The sequence below is a fragment of the Catharus ustulatus genome, chromosome 6 (genome assembly GCF_009819885.2).
Source record: "Catharus ustulatus isolate bCatUst1 chromosome 6, bCatUst1.pri.v2, whole genome shotgun sequence".
Lineage (NCBI taxonomy): Eukaryota > Metazoa > Chordata > Aves > Passeriformes > Turdidae > Catharus > Catharus ustulatus.
The window spans coordinates 50583529-50608546 of NC_046226.1; the positions used below are offsets into that span (position 1 = coordinate 50583529).

The window sequence follows — 25018 nt, forward strand, 5'->3', positions numbered from 1 at the left end:
TAGTTACTGTAGTTTGAAATTTAATGATGGTATTTGATCTTTGATGTTACTATTTTGTAGACAATTGTAGTTGTCCCTGAAAGCTGGAATATACCCTTAGTACAGATGCTGGACCAAAATCTTCTAATTGCAGGTGGCACACTCAGATTGCAAGATGTAAGAAGTCAGTGGAGTGTATACAGATATTTTATATAGGCTTACACAAATAGGTTGTTCTAAATGTGAGGAAATTTACAGACATCCAATCTCAATTGATAGTATCAAAATAACAAGCTTATTGAGGAAGGTCAAGAGAATGAAATGGGCAGAGCTGTTCTGTGGCTGAGCTTTTCCAGATTCCTTAAGAATTGTAGAGTGCTGTTGACTTCTAATTGCAAGTTTTACTTTCATTCCCTTCCTCTGGTGCCAGGACATATTTGCTTATGGATTGCTGGGATTCTGCAAGATGACTGTGGATGTTTCTTTAGGGGATACATAGAACACAATAGATGTATAGAATCTGCTTCAGGATGTATTAAACTGACCCTCCTGTTTCTTTTTTGTTGCTATTGCTGTCTGCCCCTCCCAGGGGTTATACAGTGTAATTTTGTGCCTCTCAGACTTCAGCCAAAGACAGGGTGCTCACTTCTGAATGATAAGCGTTTTCCTAAAAAGAAATACTTAATCCTATCTGGTTAAGGTCTGCCACTTTTCAAGATAGCAGTAATTTGACAAAGGGAGACTTTGTGTCTCTGCATACTTCAGAAAACATATCCCACCATCAGACAGATATCATTTGGTGCTAAGAGTGGGACACAGTGAAAATTCTCCTTATAGCTAAAGTTCAGTTAACTTGATAGCTAGGTAAGCTTCTTCTCCGACTTTGCCTCTTCCTGTCCTCTTCTACATGTATTGTACTCAAAACCACTGAGAAAAATGCTTTTCTGAACTATAGTTGCAACTATTGAAAAGGGCTATGGTGATCAGCAGCAAATTAGGTGTTAATTGCTCATCAGCCATGAAAAATTCACATTATGACATCTATGTCTGTGTAAAGTATTCAAATACATTGAGCACATAGAAAGTAATATGAAGTTCAAGTTTGGAAGTGAGGGAAAACTGAAGATTGAGGTATTGAAAATTAATGGGTTTTAACTTGCTTTAATGAAATAGTTTTCACAAAGGACAAAATAGCTCCTTCCAAAAGGCTCACTCCAGCGCTTACAGCTCAACTGGGTGGGGCCCTGAACAACCTGGTCTAGTGGAAATTGTCCCTGCCCATGGCAGAGGGGATGGAATGGGATGATCTCTGAGGTCCCTTCCAACCCAAGCTATTCCATGTTTCTGTGATCTGCTAAAGAAGAGCACTGCACCTCACTTGTCAAACTCAGATCATGCAGACCAGCTGGCATCACCCCTTCCAGGGCTAAGACTGCAGCTCCTGTTCACAATTATAACATCCACAGACTCAGTTTTGAGAGTTCATGTTCTGAGCTTGGAGAATTCAAGATATTTGTTTAATGTTCTTGATTGACAGCTAGAAGATAAGAAATGGTCAAAAGATACTGGGAGAATTAGAAGGTTAGTTGCTAAACTAGGTAATGCTTTTGCCATCTGCACCTATTCAGGCTTTTAGAGGCTCAGTGGTGCTATTTTTTGGTCAGTGTTAGCTATGTCATAGCAGGTGCAGAGTTGTCAAGTTTGTTAAGCAACTGAGGCTTACCCCTGCCTAAACTAAATTAATAACTAAAGCAATAATGAATTCTTGACTTTTTTTTTTTTTTTTTTTTGCATAGAGAAAGAAATGTGAGAGTGTGTAAGAGTGGTGCCTTATGAATGCATTTGAATGTGCTCCCTTGTATTCATTCATTCTCTTATGCCAGCTGGTTGTCCTATGCAAAGTTCTGTCTATATATGTTGAATCCATTATAGATCTAAAGCTGTAGGCTTTACTGTAGGCTGCTCATGTCCCCTAAATGCAGGATATTTAAGGTATTCTAGAGCAGAAGAACCTTATCTTTCCTATGGCATATCAAGCTAATGATCCAAGGAGGAAATTAAAAATTTGCCACTTGGAAGTTACCAAAGTGCTACTGAGTTCTAGAAAGTGATATCTAAATATCCCAAATCCTCCAGCAGTCCTTCAATGATATTTCTATTTATATTTCTCTTTATTTTAATATCCTGAAACAGCAAAGTATATTGATGGTTATGCTTTATAAATTACTGTAGGGGTGCAGTTGAAAAGTATTTTGTGCTAAGTTTCTTACCTATGTGAAACAAAGTGGCCAGCTTTGGGTTTTAGAACCAAAACCTCTCAGATGTACAGACCATCACAGAGATCCAGGTTCTCATGTTGGCTAGTTGGTGTTGCACAACAGAAAAGTAAATGAAACTACTTCTGTGCTAAGGAAAGACAGTTGGCTGATCCATAGGGATGAATTTTCACAGGGGGAAAACAAATCTTAATAAAAAAGTCATCCAGTACGGTATTCGAAAGGTTAAAGTTGCTACAAAAGAACTGAGAGAAAAAAAAAATAGAAAGGAGATCTTTGGCATAAAGGGGAAAACCAGCAAAATACACATCTGATTTCAGAAGTAGTCATAAATGCAGACACTGGAATGAGGAAGGTGAGGGAAAAAATATACTTTTGCACTTGTATTATCTCCACTTCTGACTAATTTCCAGGGATTTCCAGATCCTAGTGGAGTTTGTGTATTTTGAATCAGTCAAATAGATTTTTCTTTCCTCTCTCAAATACCTGTCCACTCTACCTTTGAACCTATATAAAACTTTGAGGGAGCACCATCCTTTAGAAAGATATTCCATGGCTGCAGTGTAAGTTGTGGGAAGAACTACATCAGGATGAAATTAATTGAAAGCTTTAAAGATATAATATTGTGTGATTCACAACATTTATCTCATTTTTCTAAATAGTTTAAGATGTCATCTGAGTCAATGGGTCTTAGAGGTTTCAAATGTTTTTGAAAACATGACCATTGGGATATTTCTTAAGTTCAAATTTATTTTGCAGTCACAATTAGCCTTCTTTTAGGTTGACATTATTTCAGCATCACAGTTACACTGAAGTAACTTCTGAGAAACATGACAGAAACATTGCATCAAGTTGCAGTAGGTGTGTTCTTCCAGACAAAACTAATTTTTAAAAATAGGACACTTTAGAAGAAGATGATTAACTTTCCAAACAAACAGAGAGTAGTCTCAACTGGTTTTGAAAATCTGTTTTCTCTGCTTCTGCTTCTTCAAGTTTTTTGTTTGAGGGTCTTGTTAGGGAGTTAAAAATACTGCTGCAATTGTGGTTGCTGTAGAAATAAAATAATGAAAATGCAACCTGGACAGTATTAAGTTGTCTTAAGGCAAAACAATTAGAGGATCCTGATTTGTTGAATGTGTCCTGGGCCTATTTATAATATATTGAATTAGCATGCTGTTATAGCGGAACTCAAAACCTCTCAGTGTGTTTCCTACATATCCCCAGTGCTTCAAGGTTGGTTGTGAACCATTGTAACACTGTGCTTAAAGTTTTGCTAAATTCATGCCTTTGAATATTGGATTATATTAAGACTTGTGAGCAGGCAATGTTTATGTTTTCTTCCTGAGTGATCCTGTTTCTGTGCTAGAATACCTATGAAAGCACAAAAAACCCCAGGATACCACTCTGGGTTGGGACTGTGAAGAACTTAATTACCAAAGCCTCTGTAGCAAAGGGCTATGTTAAATGTTTTGGTTTGTGATCAACTAGGTATACAAATAAATTGAATTAAGAGAAATTCTGACTGCACTTTTAGTTGCTTCTGAGAACCATCTGGCTAAACACACTCATGCTTGTGGTTAGAGTATAATTATTCCAGAACACTCTTGGAACTTCAGTCTGCAAATGTAGGCCACCCCCTTTGTGCTCTGGTTAATGGGATTTAGAAGCTTCTTCTCTAGTTAGAAAACTTGTCTGATAATTTTGTAGCGTATTTTACAGGAGCACAACGAGCTGGTCACGGAATTCTAATTAGCTCTGGATTGCATTATTTCAATTTAATTATTTATTTATAAAATGAATAAGAGCAGAGTTTACTTGTTTGGTTTTTGTTTCTCATACCCATTTAGTGATGTGGTTATTTCAAAAGACACATATCACTTATTTGTAGAATTAATATGCTCTGCTGAATTGTTTTTACAGATTGTTAGGATGTGTGCAGGAGATAAGTAGCACTTCCAGTTTATAACTCCTTGATTATGAACTAAATTTAAAATAATATTCATATTTACAAGCCTGAAGCTGCCACCTAATACCATTATTAATGAACATATCAATGGACCTCTTTCAAAGCCCACTGAAATGAGTGTAAATCCTTTAACTCACTTCTCTGGGCACATTCTAAATGTATAAAATGTTGTTGCTTTTCCATACATATCAAAGGCTTTTGACTAAATTGTCTCTTCTCAGATGAGGTAGGAAGTTTCTTCTTTACAGCTTCTGTGATAGACAGGCTATGCTAATGTCCTTGTTTTGCAATAAACTTTGCTTCTTCATTACTTATCACCAGAGGCAATAAAAATCTTCAGAGGCAAATATAAGTTTTTCATTGATATACTTGTTTGTATTTGTAAGACATGAAAGATGAACATGTAATTAAGATCAAAATTAAAATTTATATTTAAAGTATATAAATCTTGCAGTACTAATACTCCTCATATTTATATTTAGACATTTCTGAGTTGTGTAGCTAATAATTACTAGCTAAGAACTCATGGAAGTAACTTATTTAACAAGATATGAAAAGTAACTGCAAGATCAGAAGTCAGAGTACATTTCACAGGGGCACATCTCCTCTCCTGTGAATATTGTGCATTCTGGATGCAGCAGAAGAAATGCATTTGGGCTACAATTTTCAGTATAGGAAAAGAGGCAAGGTTCCTGGAGTGTTCTGGTGTGTTATCAGTGTTACCTTTATGGCAAATAATTGAATCCTAATATGTAAATCAATTAGCCTTTTAATAGAAAAGCTGCAGTGGCACCTATGGAAAAGATTTCTCCCCTTCTTGCACCCACAGAGAAAAGTGCTAATTCCTGTCCTTGTTCTCATAGCCTGGTCACACAGCTGGATTAGCCCCAGTGAGGAGATGTGGGGTTTCCACCTGATTCATATATGTCCAGCTGCAGAATTACACATCAAAGCTGCATGAAGTTCAGCTGTCTCCTTTTCCTGCCATCACCCTTTGGATGTATCTGTAGACATTAGAGTGTAAAGTGTTCCTTGCTATTTAAAGAGAGGAATCACATTATTTCTGAGAATATTGTGGCAAAGAGCAGGAAGAAAAAGCCCTTCTTTTCTGTAGATTGCTCTTTAAAATTGAAAACTCAGTTAAAGCATATAATTCTTATTTTTACCTTTCATTATTAATCCATCGTTTAGACAATGGAGAAGACTGAAAAAAGCTAAACAAAAGCTTCTTTTACGTCGTGAATATTTTTTTTTTTATGAAACCAAATAGCCAGCTGCAGAAATCACAAGTAACTAGCTCCTGTTAGGTAAGGAAATTAATGCCATCTAATTTATATGAACTGTACTCATCAAATGAGACATTAAGTGAACTTCTTCTAAACTCAGTTTCCTTCCAGCCACTTTTATTCATGTACATATACAATTCTCTTTCCAGAATAACATTAGATAGCAAAGATATTCACTTTATTCCTGTGATGGAAGAAACAAGTTTTAATTGGAGAGCTCTTCCTTCTAAATAAGTGCTTTTTTGCCCTTGCATGGGAAGAAATACTTTTTAAAAGAATGAAAAATTGTATAGGTTTTGAAATTCTATCATGTTTACAAAATGAAAAAATAAGATCATATGGGCACAGAAATCACTTGTTAAAGTTTAAATTGAATATGGAAACAAAATTACTTTTGTCCAGCTGTGTGAGGTTAGGAAAGAACAATCAATGCAATTGAGCAATTTCAAAATCAGTCCTGAATTCTCCATCTAAATTTCTTTCTTCAAAAAAATACCAATCTTTTCATATTAATTGATAAGGTGCTACTTGTTCCAGACTATCATCAATTGTGACTCAACACCGCAATTCCAAAGAATGCACTACCTATGATAGTACATAGGCAAAAAAAAATCAAGAAAAACTCATTTCACATCTAAAAGAGGATGTTACAAAAATTATCTTACCACATATTTTATTGCAGTGTTTTATATGAATATTAGAGATGGGTTAGCAGTCATATATTCAATCCTTCCCATCAAGCCACAGCTTCAAATATTAGAAATAAAACATTTTTTCTTCTTTCTAGGAAATGAAATTTAGAGATTTTCTATTGAATTCAAGCATCTGAAACATTGCTTAATTTAATTAGGATGGAGTGAGACTACTAGTGCAGCAGAACTTCAGTAAATGTTAGTAATCAGGAGAGAAAAATAAAAATTGAAAAAATTATCCAGAAAACAAGATAATGTTTATGAAAAAAATGCCATTGTATTGGAATGCCTTGAAAGCTGGTGTAAAAGATTGGGCAGTATTTCTCTGTGTAAGCACTTCATTCTCAGCTTTACACTTAATGTAGTTTCACATTAAACTATAAACAGCTCATGGAGAAAGTTTAATAAGAAAGTGCATTTAAAATATCTAACACTAAGTACACAGTTTTAAATGCCAAATGATTCTGTCAGGAAAAAGCAGTCTCAGTCCTAAACCTGGCATTTTAATATTGTTTCTACATGCCTAATGTAGTGAGCTTTCTAGAAACTGAAGTGAGGTTTTTTGACTTCTATTTGACAAGTCTGCTATTGGTCCTTTGACAATTAAAAAAATTCAGTCAAAGCTGATGAAAGTATCCCTGTGCTTTGGGCCAGTTTCAGAGATAAAATAATAGGGAAGGTGAGCAACTGGCTTCACTTGGTGCTTGTGGGAACATGGGCATCAGCTCTCATGCCATTGTGAATACAGTGTTTCCATTGAAGGTTTTGATCTACATGTATGTGTAGATAATCTACAGGAGAGAATTAAACCTGAGGAGTTGATAATTCCAGTGTAATAGAGAAGCAACATGCATTGTGAACATCATAATTGCTGTGGGACTTGATTTTTGTGATATTTAATAATTGTGTCCCATTATCAGAAGGAAAAGCTTTGGATATCTCCAGTTCTTTATTAGACTTCTCCTGTTTTGCTACATGGCAACTTAAACCCTTGTAGGACTATTGGGTTGAAGTTAGTTTTACTCTTACAAATGAGAAAATGAAAGGATTTAGCTTTTAAACCATGTTTATGACTCTTGTCTTCTTAAGGAAGACATTATCTTGATCTGCTATTTTTGCTTGTACTTAATCTGTGTTCTGATAGGGAAAACAAAAACAATCTTTTGCCTTTTTTCATTTATGATGTTAATGTCCACAAGCAAAGCTGGTAAACATCATCCATGTGGGATGTTTGCACAGAAGATGGTTCTGAGGCTGAGAGTTTTTTCCTACTACGACATTTAAGTATTCTTGCTATTCTTATTAGCACAGTTCCTGACATCTCAGTGTGGATTCTTCTAAAGAAGAGGAACTGGTGTATAAGTAAATGATGGTTAGATTTTGTTTGTTGGGGATTTTTTTTTTGTTGCTTCAATACCTCTTTTATCTTGTTTTTTGACATAGTATTTCTGTCTGTTATGTGGCCCACAAATACAGTTTGTAATCTTTGCCATCCCCAGTATAACACCCTCCTCCCTTTCCCCTTCCATGATCTAGGGAAGTGCTGCCATCTGTATTTAAATGGGAAAATCTGAAACTGAAAGTCAGGATATTTTTTCAGTTCTCAAGTCCTGAGTAAATGCCTTAAATGGATGGACCATCTTTACTTTCATTTGCTGGTTTTTTTTTTTTTTTACTTTAAAGGCACTGGAATTGAATATTAGAATCAATAATAATATTAATAATGTGGATTTTTTGCTCTCTATATAACACCACCACATTAATTTTATTTTGATGTGCTATGCCCTGGCCTATAGTTTAGTCAGTTAACAGAACAAAATTACTAATTTTTCTGTTTATCTCTGTACAGAATACTCACAGCCTGTGGCCTCTGTAATATCATTATATTCTAACTCAACAGGAACAGGTTTGCTAAGAGTATTTAGTTGAAATGTATAATAAGCATTTCTCTGTTTATATCCAGCAATATCACATTTTTTCCTACTTAGATTCTGAACAGCTCATATTGAGTATATATGAAGCCTTTCTAAACCTACTGAAAGCACTAAACCATTTACAACCAAATCTCTACTTGCTACTGAAAAACCCTACAAATAATTGATTCAAAAAATTTTTATCTCTTCTACTTGTGCACATGTATGAATTAACACTTAGTGTGTACTTTTAAGATCATTTAGAGTATAAATTTACAAGTTCTTCAGGATTTGAGAGAAATGAGCTAAAGTGGGTTTTATGTATTTTTTGAAATAGAAGACAACAGTGAAATAGAATTGTATCTGTGAGATAGTAACAAAATCTCTAAACGTATTCAAAGTCCTCTAGGGCTTGTGTCAGGCAGAGTTCTTTTCATGTGTGTGAAAGGAAGTAAGGAGTCCAAGAGATTTGTTGGAATTCTGCTTTTTGCTGGGCACTGGTTTGGAGGAGGGGGAGGTTGAAGCTCTGGCTAACATCACATTCTTTCCTGCATTCCTGACGTGGATTGCATTTTAGGACTCAACTGTAGATTCACCACATTGCTAAAAATGGTGCAAAGTTTCATTGTGCTCTTTCATGAGCTGAGCTGGAACTTATTCCAAACCTTTGCCCAGCACCTTTGATAGCCATGGAGCTGTTTGAGAGAAACTTGGGAGCAGTTTCTGTCGGTTCAGTCACCACAGGATTTTTTTTTTTTAATGTATTGGTTTACTTTGATTGGAACTGTTGTGAAAAGCAGTCAAGGAAGAAAACCTCTGAATGTAAGATATTGCTCAGGAAATTCTTGAGAATTGCTAAGAAATCATGCAAGAGCAAAAAGTCCAGTGAACATGTGAGAAAAAAAAAAAAAAGATATTTGGAGGAGCAAACTAAGGTACAAGCTGGACATACTGTGGCAGGTAAGCCTGTCTCAGGTGATGGCAAATCTTTAGGGGAAACATTCAGCTGGATCACCATAGAGATTCTTGTCACTTGTTCTTAATGCAGAATAAATGTTTCTGTGATTTGTAATGTTTGAAGAAGGAATAAATCCATCAAATTCTTTTGAGAAGGGAAAAAACACCAGAGCAGGACACTCTAGGTGGTTGGATAGGGCTCAGTTGAACCTGAATTCTCTGAGGTGCCTGTGAGGGCACCTCTGCCTGGCACTGAGCTGGGCAGAGATCTGGAGGTGTGGGCTGGATGAAAGCCTTGGGATGAGCCAATCTCCAAGGCAAACTCATCCTTGGGAAGAGCCAAACTGCAGGGCAAAATCATCCTTGGGATGAGCCAAACAATGGGCAAACTCATCCTTGGGAATGAGCCAAACTCCAGGGCAAAGTCATCCTTGGGATGAGCCAAACCATGGGCAAACTCCTGGATCCCAGTGCTGGCTGTGAGCTCAGCTCAGCCAAAGCCAGAGAGCAGGCTGTGGGTGGAGGATCCCTGTCTCTGCCCTTACCTGTCACAGTGACATGTGACAATGAAGGGTCAGCATGGCCTTGCTGAGCTGGTTTCTTCTTCACTCAGCTGTTTGGTTATTTTTTTGGTACTCTAAAATAGGATCATGATAAGTATAGGATTGTTTTAAAAGTCTGCTGTTTGGAAATCATACGAGTTTCAAATTGCTGCAACATGTGAGTTTTAGTATATATAGGATTAGGGGAAAACTTGTGGATTATCAGCAAAGCATTTTTATCCTTCCCATAAAGTATAACTAATTTAAACTCTTTTTGTTTTGTTTTTCAAAAACTGACATAGATATTTTCAGTAGTTCTTAATATTAATTTCCATTACTGTCTGCGGACATATGGTAGCAAAATTGCCTTGCTCAAAGCTGAAAATGCAGAATCATTCTGAGACATAAGGGAGGGGAGGGATCTTGCACCTTCCCAAGAGAAGCTATCCGGTGTGTTTTGCATGCTGGACATGTTTGCTGTGCTGCTTTCTGCACTGGGATGCTACAAAGCACAATGGGAGCATTTATAAAACTTTTTATTGACTAAGAACGGGACAGTAGCATATGGGAACACCAACAATTGCTAACTGATCATGAAATAAAGAAATTCCAGTATTCTTGTGTTATAAAAAGAAGGGGGGAAAAAAAAAGTCATTCAGAACTTAGTCATATTGGTTCAGCTGTTGTAACCAAAGACTGATAAGATAATAGAGGTCTTTGTGGCTGTTTTCTACTGAAATGCTTTATCTTTATGATACACTTGGGGCCCTTTAGAGTGGAAGCTTTTTAAACTGCTGCTGGAGTTAGAACTCAAATTAGATGCTGTTGCAATGGCAAGGGGGCTCCTTAGTCAGGCAGCCCTCACAAAGTGACTTTTATCTCCGAAGCCCTTCCATTAGATTGTTACTTTCTTCTGTTTTTCCTGTTTATTTTTGTTGACTTTTGCTGCCCTATTTTGTGGCATTTAGAAGGTGACCCAATCAAAAAAGGGTAAATGCTAAATGCTGGACAGAGCCTGTGAAGTGGAAACATCACAGCCCATCTGATGTGTGCTGCAGACTGCAGTGTTAGACAGAATGGTTTAACCAGGTTATCTCTGGGAAGCTAAGATCAAATACACTTTCTTTCATGTCTAGCATTGTGTTTTTGCTTTCTTTTCAGACAATGTCCATAAAATAATAAAATCCCTTCCAATCTAACAGAGAGATTGAATCACAAGCCTTTAAAAAAAAAAAAAAAAGGAAACAAGCTGAAATTGCTTAACTTGATTCAAAATCATTTTTGATTGTTGGTTGAACTGTTTTGGCTGATGATACTTTGGAGCTGCAGTTAAGTGATATAAAGCCTTACTTGTTTCTGGCAAAGTCTACTCTTCTTTCTTCCATTACTGCCTCCTGATTTCATAAAAGTCACACTATGTGTTTGTTCTAGAAACGTAACAGGAGTAATCATTTGTGATTTATTAATTTGTATTTCCTGTAAGCGTATGTAGCAAAAGTTAGTTTAGATGCAGTGCATAAACAAGGATGATATTTGTCATGTTTTACACTAATCACAGAATTCAAGAGAACCAATAATGCTTTGCAGCTGTGTAGAGATTCCATGCAAAGATCTTAAAGCACTTCAGAAACATTAACTAACCAGGCATAAAAACCTCTGATTGGTAGTGTTTTACTTTGTGTACATGTTGGGACACTAAGACACATTCGAGAACCCACAGTAATTTTGTGTCACAGCTAAGAACCCTACTTTAGCAAGCTATGGATCGTGCCTATAAAATTTTTGGTTTATTTATGACTCCAATATTCTTTCTTTTATTCACTTGATAGAATATGTGGTTTTATCTAGTTTTCTTTTTCTGAGTGTCAGAAAGATTAGTTCAAATTAATCCAAGAAGCCTATTTTTTTGTTATCCCTTTTTCTTTTTTTTTTCCTTACCAGCAGTTATTACTCTGCCTCTACCTCAGGACAGCTTGCCACAGGACAGTAAGAAATTTAACATTGAGAAGCCTCCAGTGTTTGCTGACATGCAGCTGCATTTGTGTATAGACTGAATAGGCTGTGAAAGATAACAGGAGTGTCAAAAGGTGGCAAACCAGTGGTTGGTTATATTGTATAGCTGTACTTACTGGATACTACTTTTTAATTTTTTTTTTTTTTTGGGCAATACTTAAAGAAATCTAAGTAGATAAAATGTAGGATGGGGTTTATGATTTTTATTAAAGGCAGTGTAAGATACATGAAGCTCTTTCTATTACTTTATGTACCAGAAATCATGTAGCATTCTAATTGCTTATAAAAGAGAAAGGTTTGCCACAAGGAGAATTCTTTCTAAATGTAATTTTAGACCACAAGTTGAACTCTTCTCTCTTTTTCAGCAGATTTATAGCTACTTTTTATTTTCTGTCTCCTGGTTAGATTAACCTATGACCAGAATTTCTGAAAAGTTCTCTTTGATGCCTTAGCTCTCTTCTGTCTGAGTATTTTATCTCAATTTGTGCAGAAATCCAAAATAAAGAGTAAAACAATAAGCACACAGGGAAAAATTAAAATATTACTACAACCAGATTATTATCACAAAAGTGGGAATATATCCAAAGTACTATTAGAAATAATAACATTATTTCTGAACTTTGGATGAGACTGACACATTTTAATTTTACAAAGAAGTCCTTAAATCCTATCAGCTTCCCACCAATACTCAAAATTTTAAATACTGCTGGTAAAGGGAGTCAATGGATCAAATTCAGTATATCTGTAGTCACTGAAATAAAGGCCCCTAAGAAAAATGTGTCAATTTTAAAGGTCTTTCCTAACTGAAGACCATTTTGTGATAGAGCCAAAGGTTAATAAAATCAGTAGTGAATGTAGCAATTTTACAGATAAGCTATTCACAACAAGTGTAGTTACTTGAATAAAAAGCTAATTCAGTTCTAAAATGCCACATGCAGTAGCAGTGAATAGCTGCTTTTAGGTGCTTTCTGGAGGAGGATAAAATACAGAATCACAGCACTCTTCTTTTCCAGCATCCCTGGCTGCCTGTAAATTGCTGTGAATGGGACTGTGGGCTGACAGGCTCTATTAAGACAAACTGCCTTTCTCATCGGAGAGATAAAATAAATCAGGTGTTTAGTCAAATTAAAATACTTCAGATGGAGCAGGCCCTGGGGAGCACTGATCCACCTGACAAATCTGAGAGAAACTCAAGACAGATGTGTTTTGGGGATAAGGAAGACCCCATGGAAAAAAAATGCACTGCTGTCTTTGGAGTAAGAGAATAGGATTAGAACAGAGAGAGAGCTGTGGTATATAATATTTTATGGAAGCTGGCATATTTACTGTTCATTTTTTACTAAGCTTTTTGTTTTATCTGTTTTTATGGCAAATACATTTTACAGATAGCTGTATTTTTATTTTATTTATAGATATTTTCAGTCAGCAGCAGAAGTTTATTTACTGGTAATGAGTTTAGGAATCTCATTGCTCGCTGCAGTAAGTGGATGCAAAACAGATGATGATGGCACACAGCTACTGATGACCTCTCTTGTCCCAGCCAGATCAGCTCAATCTGGTCTGCATTCTAAGCAAGTTGGTTTTTATTGGCATTTAAACTGTAAAATAATGGTCGGGATTTTCCACTGTAAAATTAAATTATACCTCCCCCCACCCCCCCACACACATGCTGTTCATACAACAACATTCTCATCTTATGTTTGTTCTCCTCTGGAACAGTGCTTGGTTAGGTGTCCTGCAGCTTCATGGAGGTCTCGTGATTTTCCAGGAGCACAGCGTACATTTTGTGGTCATCAGTTCTATTCTGTTGCTGGATTACATAACAGGGTACAAATTAAAGAGCAGAGTACTTTAAATGGGGTCATTATTTCAGATGTGTTTCTCGGAGTGGGGGGAGGAAAGAAAAACAATTACTGTGGATTCCTGAATAAGAACAGTTACTTCTGCCTGCTATTGTAAAAAAATCAGGGAAAGAAAGAGAGAAAGAAAGAAAGAAACTATAAATTTGTGGCAACCATATCAAATGCTTCTAAGAAATCCTTACAAAACAACAATATTTTGTAGCCAGCACTCTTTGTGGTGGTTTTCTGCTCATGTTATGAAGCAACTATAAGCTATACAGAATAATATGGAAATGGAGTGGGAGATTAATATCTGCTTTGGGTGTGTAAAATATTTTATGGCTCTAAGCTCAGGGGCTTGCATTATGATGCCAAAGCTGCTTGACAGATGTGAAAGTCTCAAGCTGTTGTTTCCCAGGTGGCAGTGGAGGACAGTAAGTGTCATTTGAGGCAGCAGGTTGCTTCCCATTGGCTTTCTAAGATAGGTGGTTGGAGTGGTTGATCTCTTGTCACAATGGGCAATGGAGTTTTCCTTTGACAGAAGAAGAAATTAATTTTTACCCATGGAAATGAATTTAAAACCACCTAAATAACCTTTGAACTATACTGAAAAGTCTTCAAGACTGAATAACGCAGTTTAGGAGGGTTAAGGCAGGTCTGTACTGAAGTTGCAGAGAATTGAACAGATGTCAGCATGGATCTCAGTACATGCTAAAGGGTCCTGCCAAGGCAGTACTTCCAGTGCAGGCACTTTCCTGGCCACACACCTGCCCAAGCTTGCTTTCAAAAATGGTTTTGTTTTTGTTTTGGTCTTGTAAGAGCTTTTTGCACAGAACTCCTCTTTTGCTTCAGTCACTCATATCACACTGGGGATTTGCAATGAGTTGGTCTGGGTAGTAGAGTGTCCTTCAGATTCAACTTCAGGCATCCTTCATACCTCTTGTGACTAAGACAATCACTAACAACCCTTTCTAAAATTACTACTACAAGAGAATTTGCACATTTTTCTTCATCTGGAGACCAGTGTCGCGCATATACTGGTATTAGGCATTAGAGGACAGGGAAACATCATGTTCTTGGAATCTTTTAAAACAAAGATACTTAATAGTGAATAAGAAATTGAATCTTTTTCAGTGCTTTGCATTGCTAAATGCAATTAATAAATTTACAGAAAAGTAGGTATCCTTTGTTTCTCAGAGTTTGTTTAGAGTGAATGACTTAAGCCATGCAGTTTCTTTTTTCCATATAAAGCAATTTCAGACAGAGGTTTTCTTGTATGCTGCTTTTGCTAATGAAACTGTGTAGGAATTATACTGGCCCTACAAAGCAGATAATCTTGGGTTTGTCACCTTCTTGGCAGGAGCCTCTTTTGTCTTCCTTCTCCTTATGAAACCTGTCAGACTCTTTCTTCTCTTCTGTAGAAGATGTCTATCTTATTCCTGGGAAGAAGCTGGAGTCATAATTTAGTGACAGTTTCTCCATTCCCTCCCAGGTCCTGCTGCTCACACATTTTCTTCCTCTTCAAAAGTCCTGTGACTTCTTTAACACAATCCTTTATTGTGAACAGAGGAAAGGAAGTTTCTTAATATTCTCTTTTTGTGCCACTTCTCATATCATTGTGGCAGACTACACACCTGAATAATTCTTGATTTGGTTTTCTTCTTCTCTAATTTTCAGTTCTACTCTACAGCATTAAATTGCTTTATTTATTCCCCTTCCAACTCTAAACCTTTTTCAAATTCTCTTCCAATATTGCTGAACTTCTACCTTGCTGTATTTATATTATCACTTATTGAGTCTGAGGTGCTCACAAAAGGAAATGGCTCAGATGTAGGAACTGACATTGCTGTTTCTGACAGAGTAATATGTTCCTATAAGATGGGGTATTTTCAGATTGATTTGGAAAAGGACCCTGTACTCTCCACTTATGAGACCCATGCAATTTACCCATAAACAGACCATTAAGCATCATTAGTGCAAAGAATAAATGTACCGTAGTTTCATATTAATTAAGTGCTCTCTGTAGAGTAAACTTTGAAAGTTAAATGAAAATTCTTGAGCTATTTTCTCAGGTTAGCCATTTCTCTTGGGGACAAGTAAAGCTCATTTTTAATACACATTCCACTACCAAAGCTTATATTTACCTAAATGACCTACCAGATATATGGGTATTTTGGAGAAACAATCAATAAATTCTTAAACTGCTTCTTCTACCGAACAGCATATCTAAAATTCTTTTTTTAGCATTTGTACATACTTGGACTGAAAAAAAGGAGAAAATATATAAACTTCAGGTAAAATTATGTCTGATAAACTATGGATGTATTTATCACAGTGGGCAGATTTAGATGAATAAGATACAGGGATTCATACAGAATAAATCCCTGTCAGAAAAAAAGGAAATATTCTATATCTTTTCTGCTCCCACCTCTGTTACATCCTCCCCTGCTCAGAGCACAGCAAATCTATGTGTTACATTCTTCTGAGATTTGTTAGTAGAAAATATATCCAAGTTGCTGTTTGAAAAAAAGCACATTGGTGATGCAACCATTTTTTTGAGGGAGGGGGGTAAATTTTGCTTTGTATCTATTGTCTACCTCATATTTACAGCGCATTTTCCCCCCATGTTTAGGTACACCAGAAAGCCTGGCAGAAAAAGAGCGACAGCTCTCTACCATGATCACCCAGCTGATCAGCTTACGGGAGCAGCTCCTGGCTGCCCATGATGAGCAGAAAAAGCTGGCAGCTTCACAAATTGAAAAACAACGGCAGCAAATGGACCTTGCTCGCCAGCAGCAAGAACAGGTGAGGCTCCAAGAAGGAAACCTGTGAAAATGGTTCATGCGGAATGCTTATCACAAACTCTGTTCTGCCTGCTGTTGTTTCCTTTCTTGTGTTTTTTGTTATAAGAGCTAAGAGAAGTTGCACATTTTTCCAGAAAGAGGAAATATTATAGAACCCTGAAAAAAAAAGGGAGGAGTAGATAATAGATTTCACAGTTCTTGTTCCTCACACTGAAATGCAATTATGAACAAGCCAGACTATAACAATTATTTAACTCTTTCTCTTTTTGACAAGAAAATAATTAAACAAAAACCCTTAAGCATACTCAAACCTTCAAATACCTTGCACAAGTAAGGTTTGATTTGTTTGTTCAGATTGTGAATGGTTTGTTTTTTCTTGTTTTGTCTTTTTGTTTTGTTGTTTTTTTTTTCCCTTGATTGATTGTTTGTTGTAAAAGTGTAGTTGTCCAATGAGTTGTCCTCTTCTCATTGAACAAAAGTGCAACAACAATGATCCCATGCCCTAGTCCCCTAGGCATTAGATCAGACAGATCCAAATTAATGTGTGGTTTTTAGGAATCTGACATTATTACTAGAATTATCTTTTCAGTTAAATATATTTTATAGGATATATACAGCGATGTATGCTCTGTTGATTTTAATGAGTTGTGACGTCTGGTATTTTATGTGCTTGGGTATTTGCCCACATGTAGGAATATGGACTCATCCCCTAATGGAAAATAACATAAAGGAACACTGTAAAAAATCAGAAGTTAGAATGTCATTTAGCCATCTAGAGATGACACAGTAATTAACTATTGACACTTGTGAATAAGCTAGCACAAATTAATCTTGACACATTTGCAGACGAGTGATATCTTACAGTGAACACTTTGTAATTATATTTCAAAATGAAAATTAAATGACACTTAAAACTAGGTTGTCATGCTCAATGAAGCGAGCATGTAGCTCAACCGATAGGCAAATAAAATTCAGAATTTGAGCCACATGGTGCTTGTGTACCCTACTTTACTGTGTCAAGCCTATACATCAAGACGATGCTATGCTAATTGCATTGCAGGGTCTTGGGTACATTTTCTATCACAGTACTGCTCCAGCTAAGAGGAACCTTTGAGATTAGATGGTCCATGATATATTTCTTGTTTTCATCAGGAAATGCCTATTCAAATGGTGCTAGGTTGTACATGCAGGTACAAAAAGCTGTTTACAAGCAATCAGAACCCTGGCAGATCCGTTCGTTTGCACATGTAAACAAAAGCCTCCTCCTTGTCTTGGCTATGGTTTACTGTGTTAAGCTGCAACCAGGTCATCAGCAGCTCCAAACAATACTGGAAGTAAGGTGCTGTGTACCTGTGAAAGAATGATACAGTACTGAGAGAATGCCCCACAATATAGCTCCATGGTCTGTATCACTTCACTGTGAAGCTGCCCACCATAATAATCTTTTACCTTTGCTGAGACTTTAGCAGCAGGGGCAGCGTGGACATCAACCTGACAGACCTTATCTTTGGTTACAAGCACTGCACTTCTAAGATGGAGTCACACAATTGGTGTGTTGCTCATTGGAAGTGGTAGCTCCAGCTCTCACAGAGATTTTAAACATTCCACATAGCACTGTCCCCACTGGGCTTGTTTCACCAAGCACAGGCACCACTGCTGGGCACGGTGCTGACCACAGGTACCTGAGGTTCTAGGAACTGCTCCTGGGCACATGAACTGCCAGCTCTCTTTGAGTTCCCTTTTTCACTCACACACAAGGGTCTGCTCATTCAGTCCTCACTCACTGTGGACTTAAAGTACATATGAATTTCATGTTGAGCTCTCTTACAAAAGTGAATTTTAACTGAACAAATGTAGAGGATTTATTTCCACGTGACAGTGAGAGAAAAAGGGAATGACAGCCTTGGTCTCTGTGAGTGCACAATTACAAGCTGTTAATATGTGACTCCGAATTCCTTATGAGTTAATCTGAACAGTTTTCACTAAAACTATGGGATTGTTTATTTCCAAACCAACCTTGATACATTCCTGTCATTTTTTTATCATAAAAACATTTTACTTAGCTTTCTCTGTTTATAACAGAGTAAGTGTGCTCAGAAGATGTTGGGGAAGGAGACCAAGAGGGTTTTTGCCAGAAGAGAAACAGTGGATTTGAGTGACCAAAATACCTTTGTCACCAACTTATTGCTGTTTTATGTGATTCCTCTGCTCTAGATAAATATTTATAGGAGGGGAAATTATACTTAAGAAATGAAGGTAGCAGAAGTGCTGAGGCTGGGATTTCCAGGAAACACAAATCTTGTGCTCATTTCAGTCTGCTGTGCTGTTACCCTTCTAAAGCAGAGATCCAGTTGCTCCCCCATGCTCCCTGTGGCTTCTCTCCTGTGGCTGCCTTCCTCATCACCATTGCAGGGAGCAGCTCTGTGGTCTGAGGGCAGGATCCTATTTCCCTCCTGCTCTGGCATGCTGATTTTGTGGCAATCAGAGAGGCAGATGGAGAATCTGTAGCAAATTCTCACAAGTCTCTTAGTGTTCCCTACCCTGAACATTTGCTTTTCTCCACCTATGTTCAGGGTAGGGATGGAGTGAACCTTTCTCCTCCAGACCCCTTAGTGAATCTACCAAATCAGAGTAAGACTATTCACATATTTCAGAGGGTTGTGTGGAGGATGTGCTGCTGAGCACCAGGTACTGCTTTTACACAGAATAAAACTCTGCTTCGCTAAGCAGCTCCAAGGATGATTTTTGAGGTTTGCAAGAGAAGTAATGTGCTGCTCATTGTGAAGGAAGTCAGGGTGGCTTACCCTAGGAGCTCAAGCTGAATAGTGAAACATCTATAAACACTAGCTAAGGCTGCAGTTCAGCAAAGCAGGAAAATGTATGCTTAACCTTAAGCACCTGCGTAATCCCGTCCCCATTCAGAAAAGCACTTAAATTTAAGCATGTGTTTCATTCCCATTGTAGCTAACAGTAATGCATCAGAGTTAAAGATCACCACAGGCTCAAATGCTTTGTTGAATAGTGATGAGATTATTCACATGCATACAAATAAAACTTATGTTTCTGTGCTTTTCAGAGTTAAGGCCTCACTGCTTAAAATACGTATTTCTCACTCACTAAGTAGATTTTTATGTTGCATTTAAATTTACCTCTAAAAGATCACCCATTTGAAAAAAAATTAATATGCTTAATAAAATATAATGAAGAATAACAAATATTATGTTTTTTCGGTCAATAGTATTGAAATTTCAATATTACTGTTTTAATTTAATGGAAATTTTATTTCTCATAGATTGCAAGACAACAGCAGCAACTTCTGCAACAGCAGCACAAAATCAATCTACTGCAGCAGCAAATTCAGGTCAGTGTATTTTATTGCTCTCTTCTGATTATACTTCAGTTCCATTTATGGAGAGGGAAGGGTCTAAAATAAAGCAGCCACACGTTTTACTAACAAGCTTCAGTAACGATGCTCTTTATGGGAGTTCGTTGTGTCCCAGAAAATTATTGTCAGACATCTTTTTTGGTGCAAAGAACTTTAACAGGCAAAGTTTTCTTCTGAAAGTTATGAACTATTTTTAAATCTCACCATCTTGTCGTAATTCTGAAATCTGCAATCAGTTTGACTTGTATTGTGTGAAGTTAAAACAGAGCCTCAATTAGTTTCAGAGGAGTTCTGTGTTCTACAAAGGCAAAATTGAGGCATTGAAGCAGTACTAAGTCCCTGGCAGCAGTCTGCTCATGTACAAAGACCCACAGGTGTATGTGTTCCAGGTGCCTTTGGAGTAATTATAGCCTTGTGGATCTGGAAGTATTCTGGAGATATTTAATTATCTGTACTTGCACGCAGAACATGGTTTAATTTTGTGCAAGAGTACGTGGGTAGGGAGTGACATGGATGTAGAGGTATTGTTGACATGTGACTGTATTACCTTCTCTGCTTCCCACTTTGAAAGCATTGCCATGGGCCTGTTCACTGATTGAAATATTTCAATTTGGTCTGACAGATGATTGTACTGCCAATCATTTCTTATAAGCTTGGGCTATCCATTTCTTTTCCTTAATTAGCTGATTGCTACGTTACTAGATGCCAAAACTGAAGTTTTTCTTTCCCTCATCCCAAAGGAATGCTTGTAAATGCTTTTGAAAATGTTGTAATGCAGTCTCAGTTACACTTTTAAGGAGTTTATTTGACAAATGTAGATGTGTTAATACCTCGTATGAGAGACACAATTGAATTGTAAAGCACCATTATTGTTGCTACCTATTAGGAGACTGTGTGCTCATATTAGGTGTGCATTGAGGATGAAAGAGATATTAAGAATAGTGAAAGGAAAAAATACACCATTTTCTCTAAGTATTATTTGAAAAGCAAAAAATAATATCAAAAATCTTAGCATGAAAGCTAAGCCTGAAACCTAGCTAGGTCTACAAAACAAAAGAGTTATCTGACTGAGAACTTTATAATTTTTAAAATTCCTTTAAAGATTAGGAAACAGGAAAAAGAATTATGACTAGGTTTTTTTTTTTGTTTGTTTCTTTTTGGAGAATTGTAAGTATGTTTGGCTGGGAGTACCTGCTCTGTAGTAAAAAGTTCAAAGGTACTTTATATTTCACTTCAGTCAATACTTTACAGGAGCTTTACCCTTCCACTGTCTCCAGGGAAATGTGGTCTTAGAATTCATTCTAGAATAGATTGCAGGTTCATTTTTTCATTCACTTCCATCTTTCCTCTTACACAGTGCTGAACTCTCCACAAGTTTTTTCCCATCCTTTCCTAGATGTACGTGCAAAGAAGTGTTTCAATGGTTATTCTGTTCATCTGAGCTTAGTTTAATAAAAACTATTTCTTGGTGACTGGTCCCTGTATTTGCTTCCAAATTCTTGCCTGTATGTAGTGCTCTTATGCCACAGCTCCTCTTTATTTATTTATGATTTTTACATTCACCTGAATCTAATCAGTGTGTTTGAGGCAGTGAGGACTGTTTCCTCTCCTATCTAGTCAGCCAGATTGGTAGTGGGCATCTGATGGCCCAAGGAGCACTGTAGCCTTCAGTAGGAAGCATTAGGCACGCTGGGCAGATGCCAACTCAAACATCCAATGGTCTTACAGGGAGATAAGTAAAATAAAGATTTCTGGGAGATTGTCTTCTAGGCTAAACACCAGCTCACATAGTCCATTTGCTTGTGAGCCAACCTTTGTTTATTTGTTCTGTCTGAATTTTCTGGAAGGTTTGGCAGCCAGAAGTTGCTTGAGAGAGAAGTTGCTAAGTTGCCTCTGCAGTTCATAGGAGGTTTGCTGCTGTAAAATTGGTTGTGAGAGTTGCAGTTTGAGATGTGTAGTTCCCTAAGGGCTACAGCTGGGATGGAGGCAAAATAGGAGGCAGGTGACAGAAATAGTCCTGTGCTGGTTCTCCCAGATCCTTTCCCACCATCTTTCCAAGAAACCTCAGTACCAGCACTGAAGTCACACTGGTGACCCTGGGTGGAATTCATGGTATCAAAAATGGGTAACTGCAGTACAGACTCTGTCTCAATTAATTATCCAGGTTGTTCTTGTAGTGAGCAGTGACAAGCAAAGTGAATGGCTTCAGGAAAAAATTTGTCTTGTTCTAAAGTAGATATTTAAAATATATCAGGTAAACAGTTCCCTAAAATGGCTGTTTCTCTGCACTGACTAAGGAGGATAAGCGTGCCAATGCCTTTAGTGTAGGGATCTGATGTGAGATGAGGTGAATCAGGCTCTCTGTGTCTTGAAGGAAAAACAATATTTCTGTTAAATGTTTGGATTCCCAGTTTTGATTTTGGGCCTGGTAGAATTTGCAGCTCTGTCCCCAACAACTTGATTTTGTTTAGAAGGTTTGTTCAAAGACACTCTTGAGCAACAATTTTCAGGAAACAGTGATTACCAACAGGGAACGGTGTGGGCTCTTATCTGTACTTCGTATTCGTGGGAAAACAATAGTACCCTTCCCTGGCACTCCCCTTTTGAAGAGATTACAAAATGTGAGCAGCACAGGTGCCAGTTCCATCTGGGCAGGGGCCTATTCATGGCACAGCTACTTGAGGCAAGTACAGCGTGTTCTCCAGGATGGGGGAGAGGGGCACTGCTGATGCAATGTTTTCATCATGAGACACGCAGTGTGTCAACTCTCCTCTCCTGAGGTGCAGTGCTCACTCTTGAACAAGGCTTTCTGCGAATCAGTGCACCCAGTTTAACTGTTTGAGCAGTTAGGAGTTGATTTAGAATGGGCTTGTAATATGTCAACCACACACAAAATTTTAAATAATTTATATTAAATACTACACACTTCTCCTGGACAACTACTGGGTTAATATACTGAGAATTTGCATTACTTAGTATTTATTATTTATATTTTGCTGTATTTTATCTGTTTATGTTACCATTTTAACACCTTGTTTCATTTAATTGGTGAAAGGATTTTGTTTAATTTTTTTTTTGGTGATTTTTATTTTTTGTTTGTTTTGTTTAGTTTTGTGGCCATTTACTGGAGCACCTTACTTGTTATACATCCAAAACTTTGTCAATAATCTATGGGCAAAGAGCACTTTGTCTAGTCTTAGTGTATGAAAACAAACTAGGTATCTCAAGAGTATAGAGGTCATTAAATGTCCTGCATAATCATCTCATCTTTTCTATGTGAGGCTAATGTTTCTATCAGGGTGTATGTGTTGGGGAAAGTGATTTTGTTGGCTAAAGGGAGTGGGAATCTGGACTTCTCCTCAGTATTGTCTCTGATGATCAGAAATTTGGCAAATCATTTTCTTTTCCTCAATTTAAATGTAATGTTTTGAGAATCTGAAATGAAAATTTTCAAATAAATGCAGTGTAGTATTATTACTTTTCAGCTCAGATGTTCATAAGGTTCATAAACACTCTTCTACTGAGGAGTCCACAGAGATGGGAGGAAATCTAGTATGCCAAATTAAGTTCTTCATTCTGCAGAGCTGTGCAGAGAAATCATTGCTTTCAGTGCAAATTAAAGTTGAGAAAATGATGTGGGGTGAATAAGAGCTCACAGATCAGTCTCCAAGTTGATTAAGATTTTGTAAAATATATGTTGTTTGTTTGGTTTTTTTTAAATTAAAAATATTCATTCTGAAGTAGAGGGAAAAAAAATGGACTAATTCAAGAACATCTCTTAACCTATGCTACAAAAGTGAAAATCTCTAGGAATAAGTGAAGAAGCTGGTTAAAGGAGGAATTTGGTAGTACCTCATGAAGATTAGATTGGAAAAATGGAAGGCATTCATTTGTTATATTTTTCCAAACCTGAGGTCCTGAAATCACTGTGAATTCTGTGCCTCATTACAAGAATTCAGTCCTTTCAGGATGAGGCTCAGGGAATTCTGACCCCACCTAGTCCATTTGAGGAAAAGAGGTGGATCCCACTGGTGTTTGGAGCCTGTTGTTCCAGGATTTCCATCTGAGAATGGGGGGTGTGTGGATTTAAGGGATGAAAGTTTTTAGGGCTTTCCTCCTCTTGGGAGTGGGTTTCATTAGAGCAAGTCCTAAATCGTGGCTGAAATCTTCAAAAGGGGCAGTGATGGTTGAGCCTTTCTGCAGAAATCTGTGATGAGGGTAACTGTGAAAGATCACCCAAGCTGCTTCTGTCCATTTCTCTTCACCTTATTCCTCTTTACTGTGCTTAATGCCATTGCAGAACATTTTGTTTTGTTTGAATGAGTACAATTTCCATTGCATAGAGAAACTGGTTTCCTCTGCTCTCATAAGTATTCTGTTTTAATTCAGCCACTAGAAATTATTCCTAATAGTAATTTTTTTCTAGTTTTAATCTATAAATTCATGCTGTTCTAGTTTCCTATAAATGTTCTTACATTTTCTGTTTCCCTCAAATAGAGTGAACGTGATATATACAGACAAAAGAATAGTAGCATGAAATTACAACTATTTAAACTGTGTTTGAATAGGAATCATTTGAATCATAAGTAAAACCTAAGAGACTGAACCAATGAGTCTCTCTTCTTATCCATGATTAACTACTGACAATTGAGGTACCTGGTGAGCTGAATAAGGACTATCTCTTTATGAGAAATACATGTCTAAAGATCAGGAATAATTACATTCCACATTAGCCTTCATAGCCTCCCTGACCTGGTTAATTAATTTTTTGCTAGGATAATAATAGTAGAAATAGATTTAAAGATATGCTTCATCATTAAGTATGTAACTGACCTCCAATTTTAAGAGCTGAACCTTTCATTTATTGCCTTTTGGAGACAGGTTAAAGCTCCTCGCAGAGAGCTGGCTGAAAATGCACAAGCTGGAATCCAGTTACTGTCAGCTTGGTTATGCTCTCTGAGGTTGTCTCTTTTTGTAAACTCTATTTAGTGTTGACAAGCAAAAGCAATGGCAGTGCTACTGTTCCAGCACTAGGGAATATTCTCTTTTTTTTTTTTTCTTTTTTTTTGTTATTGATCATGAAACTGATCCCCTTCCAGCAAGCTCTGCACAGGACCAAATAAAGCCATTGAAAGCAATTTGATACTTCTATTGGCAGGGTACGCAGATCAGATACTCCCTTGAAAGAGAGAGAGAGTTATAAACAAAGCTTAGAAGTCTAGGAATAGCCCCCAGCTTCAGCAAACCCTTAAAATATTTTGTAATTGTATCTTCAATCATGAATTAGCCAGGAAAAACAGACCTTTTTTGCCTTTATATTTCACTGCTGTATGCTGTTTTTAATTGCCCACAGGCACACTGTTG

At 37.1% G+C, this 25018-nt stretch overlaps 1 protein-coding gene across 8 annotated transcripts in view; it reads left to right on the forward strand.

Moving 5' to 3' along the window:
- Nucleotides 1–25018, forward strand: part of SOX6 (SRY-box transcription factor 6) — a 370558-nt gene that overhangs the window by 209216 nt on the left and 136324 nt on the right. For all 8 annotated transcript variants that reach the window (XM_033062597.1, XM_033062598.1, XM_033062599.1 and 5 more), the window contains 2 exons: nt 16098–16270; nt 19562–19630. In XM_033062597.1, the coding sequence (XP_032918488.1) occupies nt 16098–16270; nt 19562–19630 (242 nt within the window). The remainder of the gene's footprint in view (nt 1–16097; nt 16271–19561; nt 19631–25018) is intronic.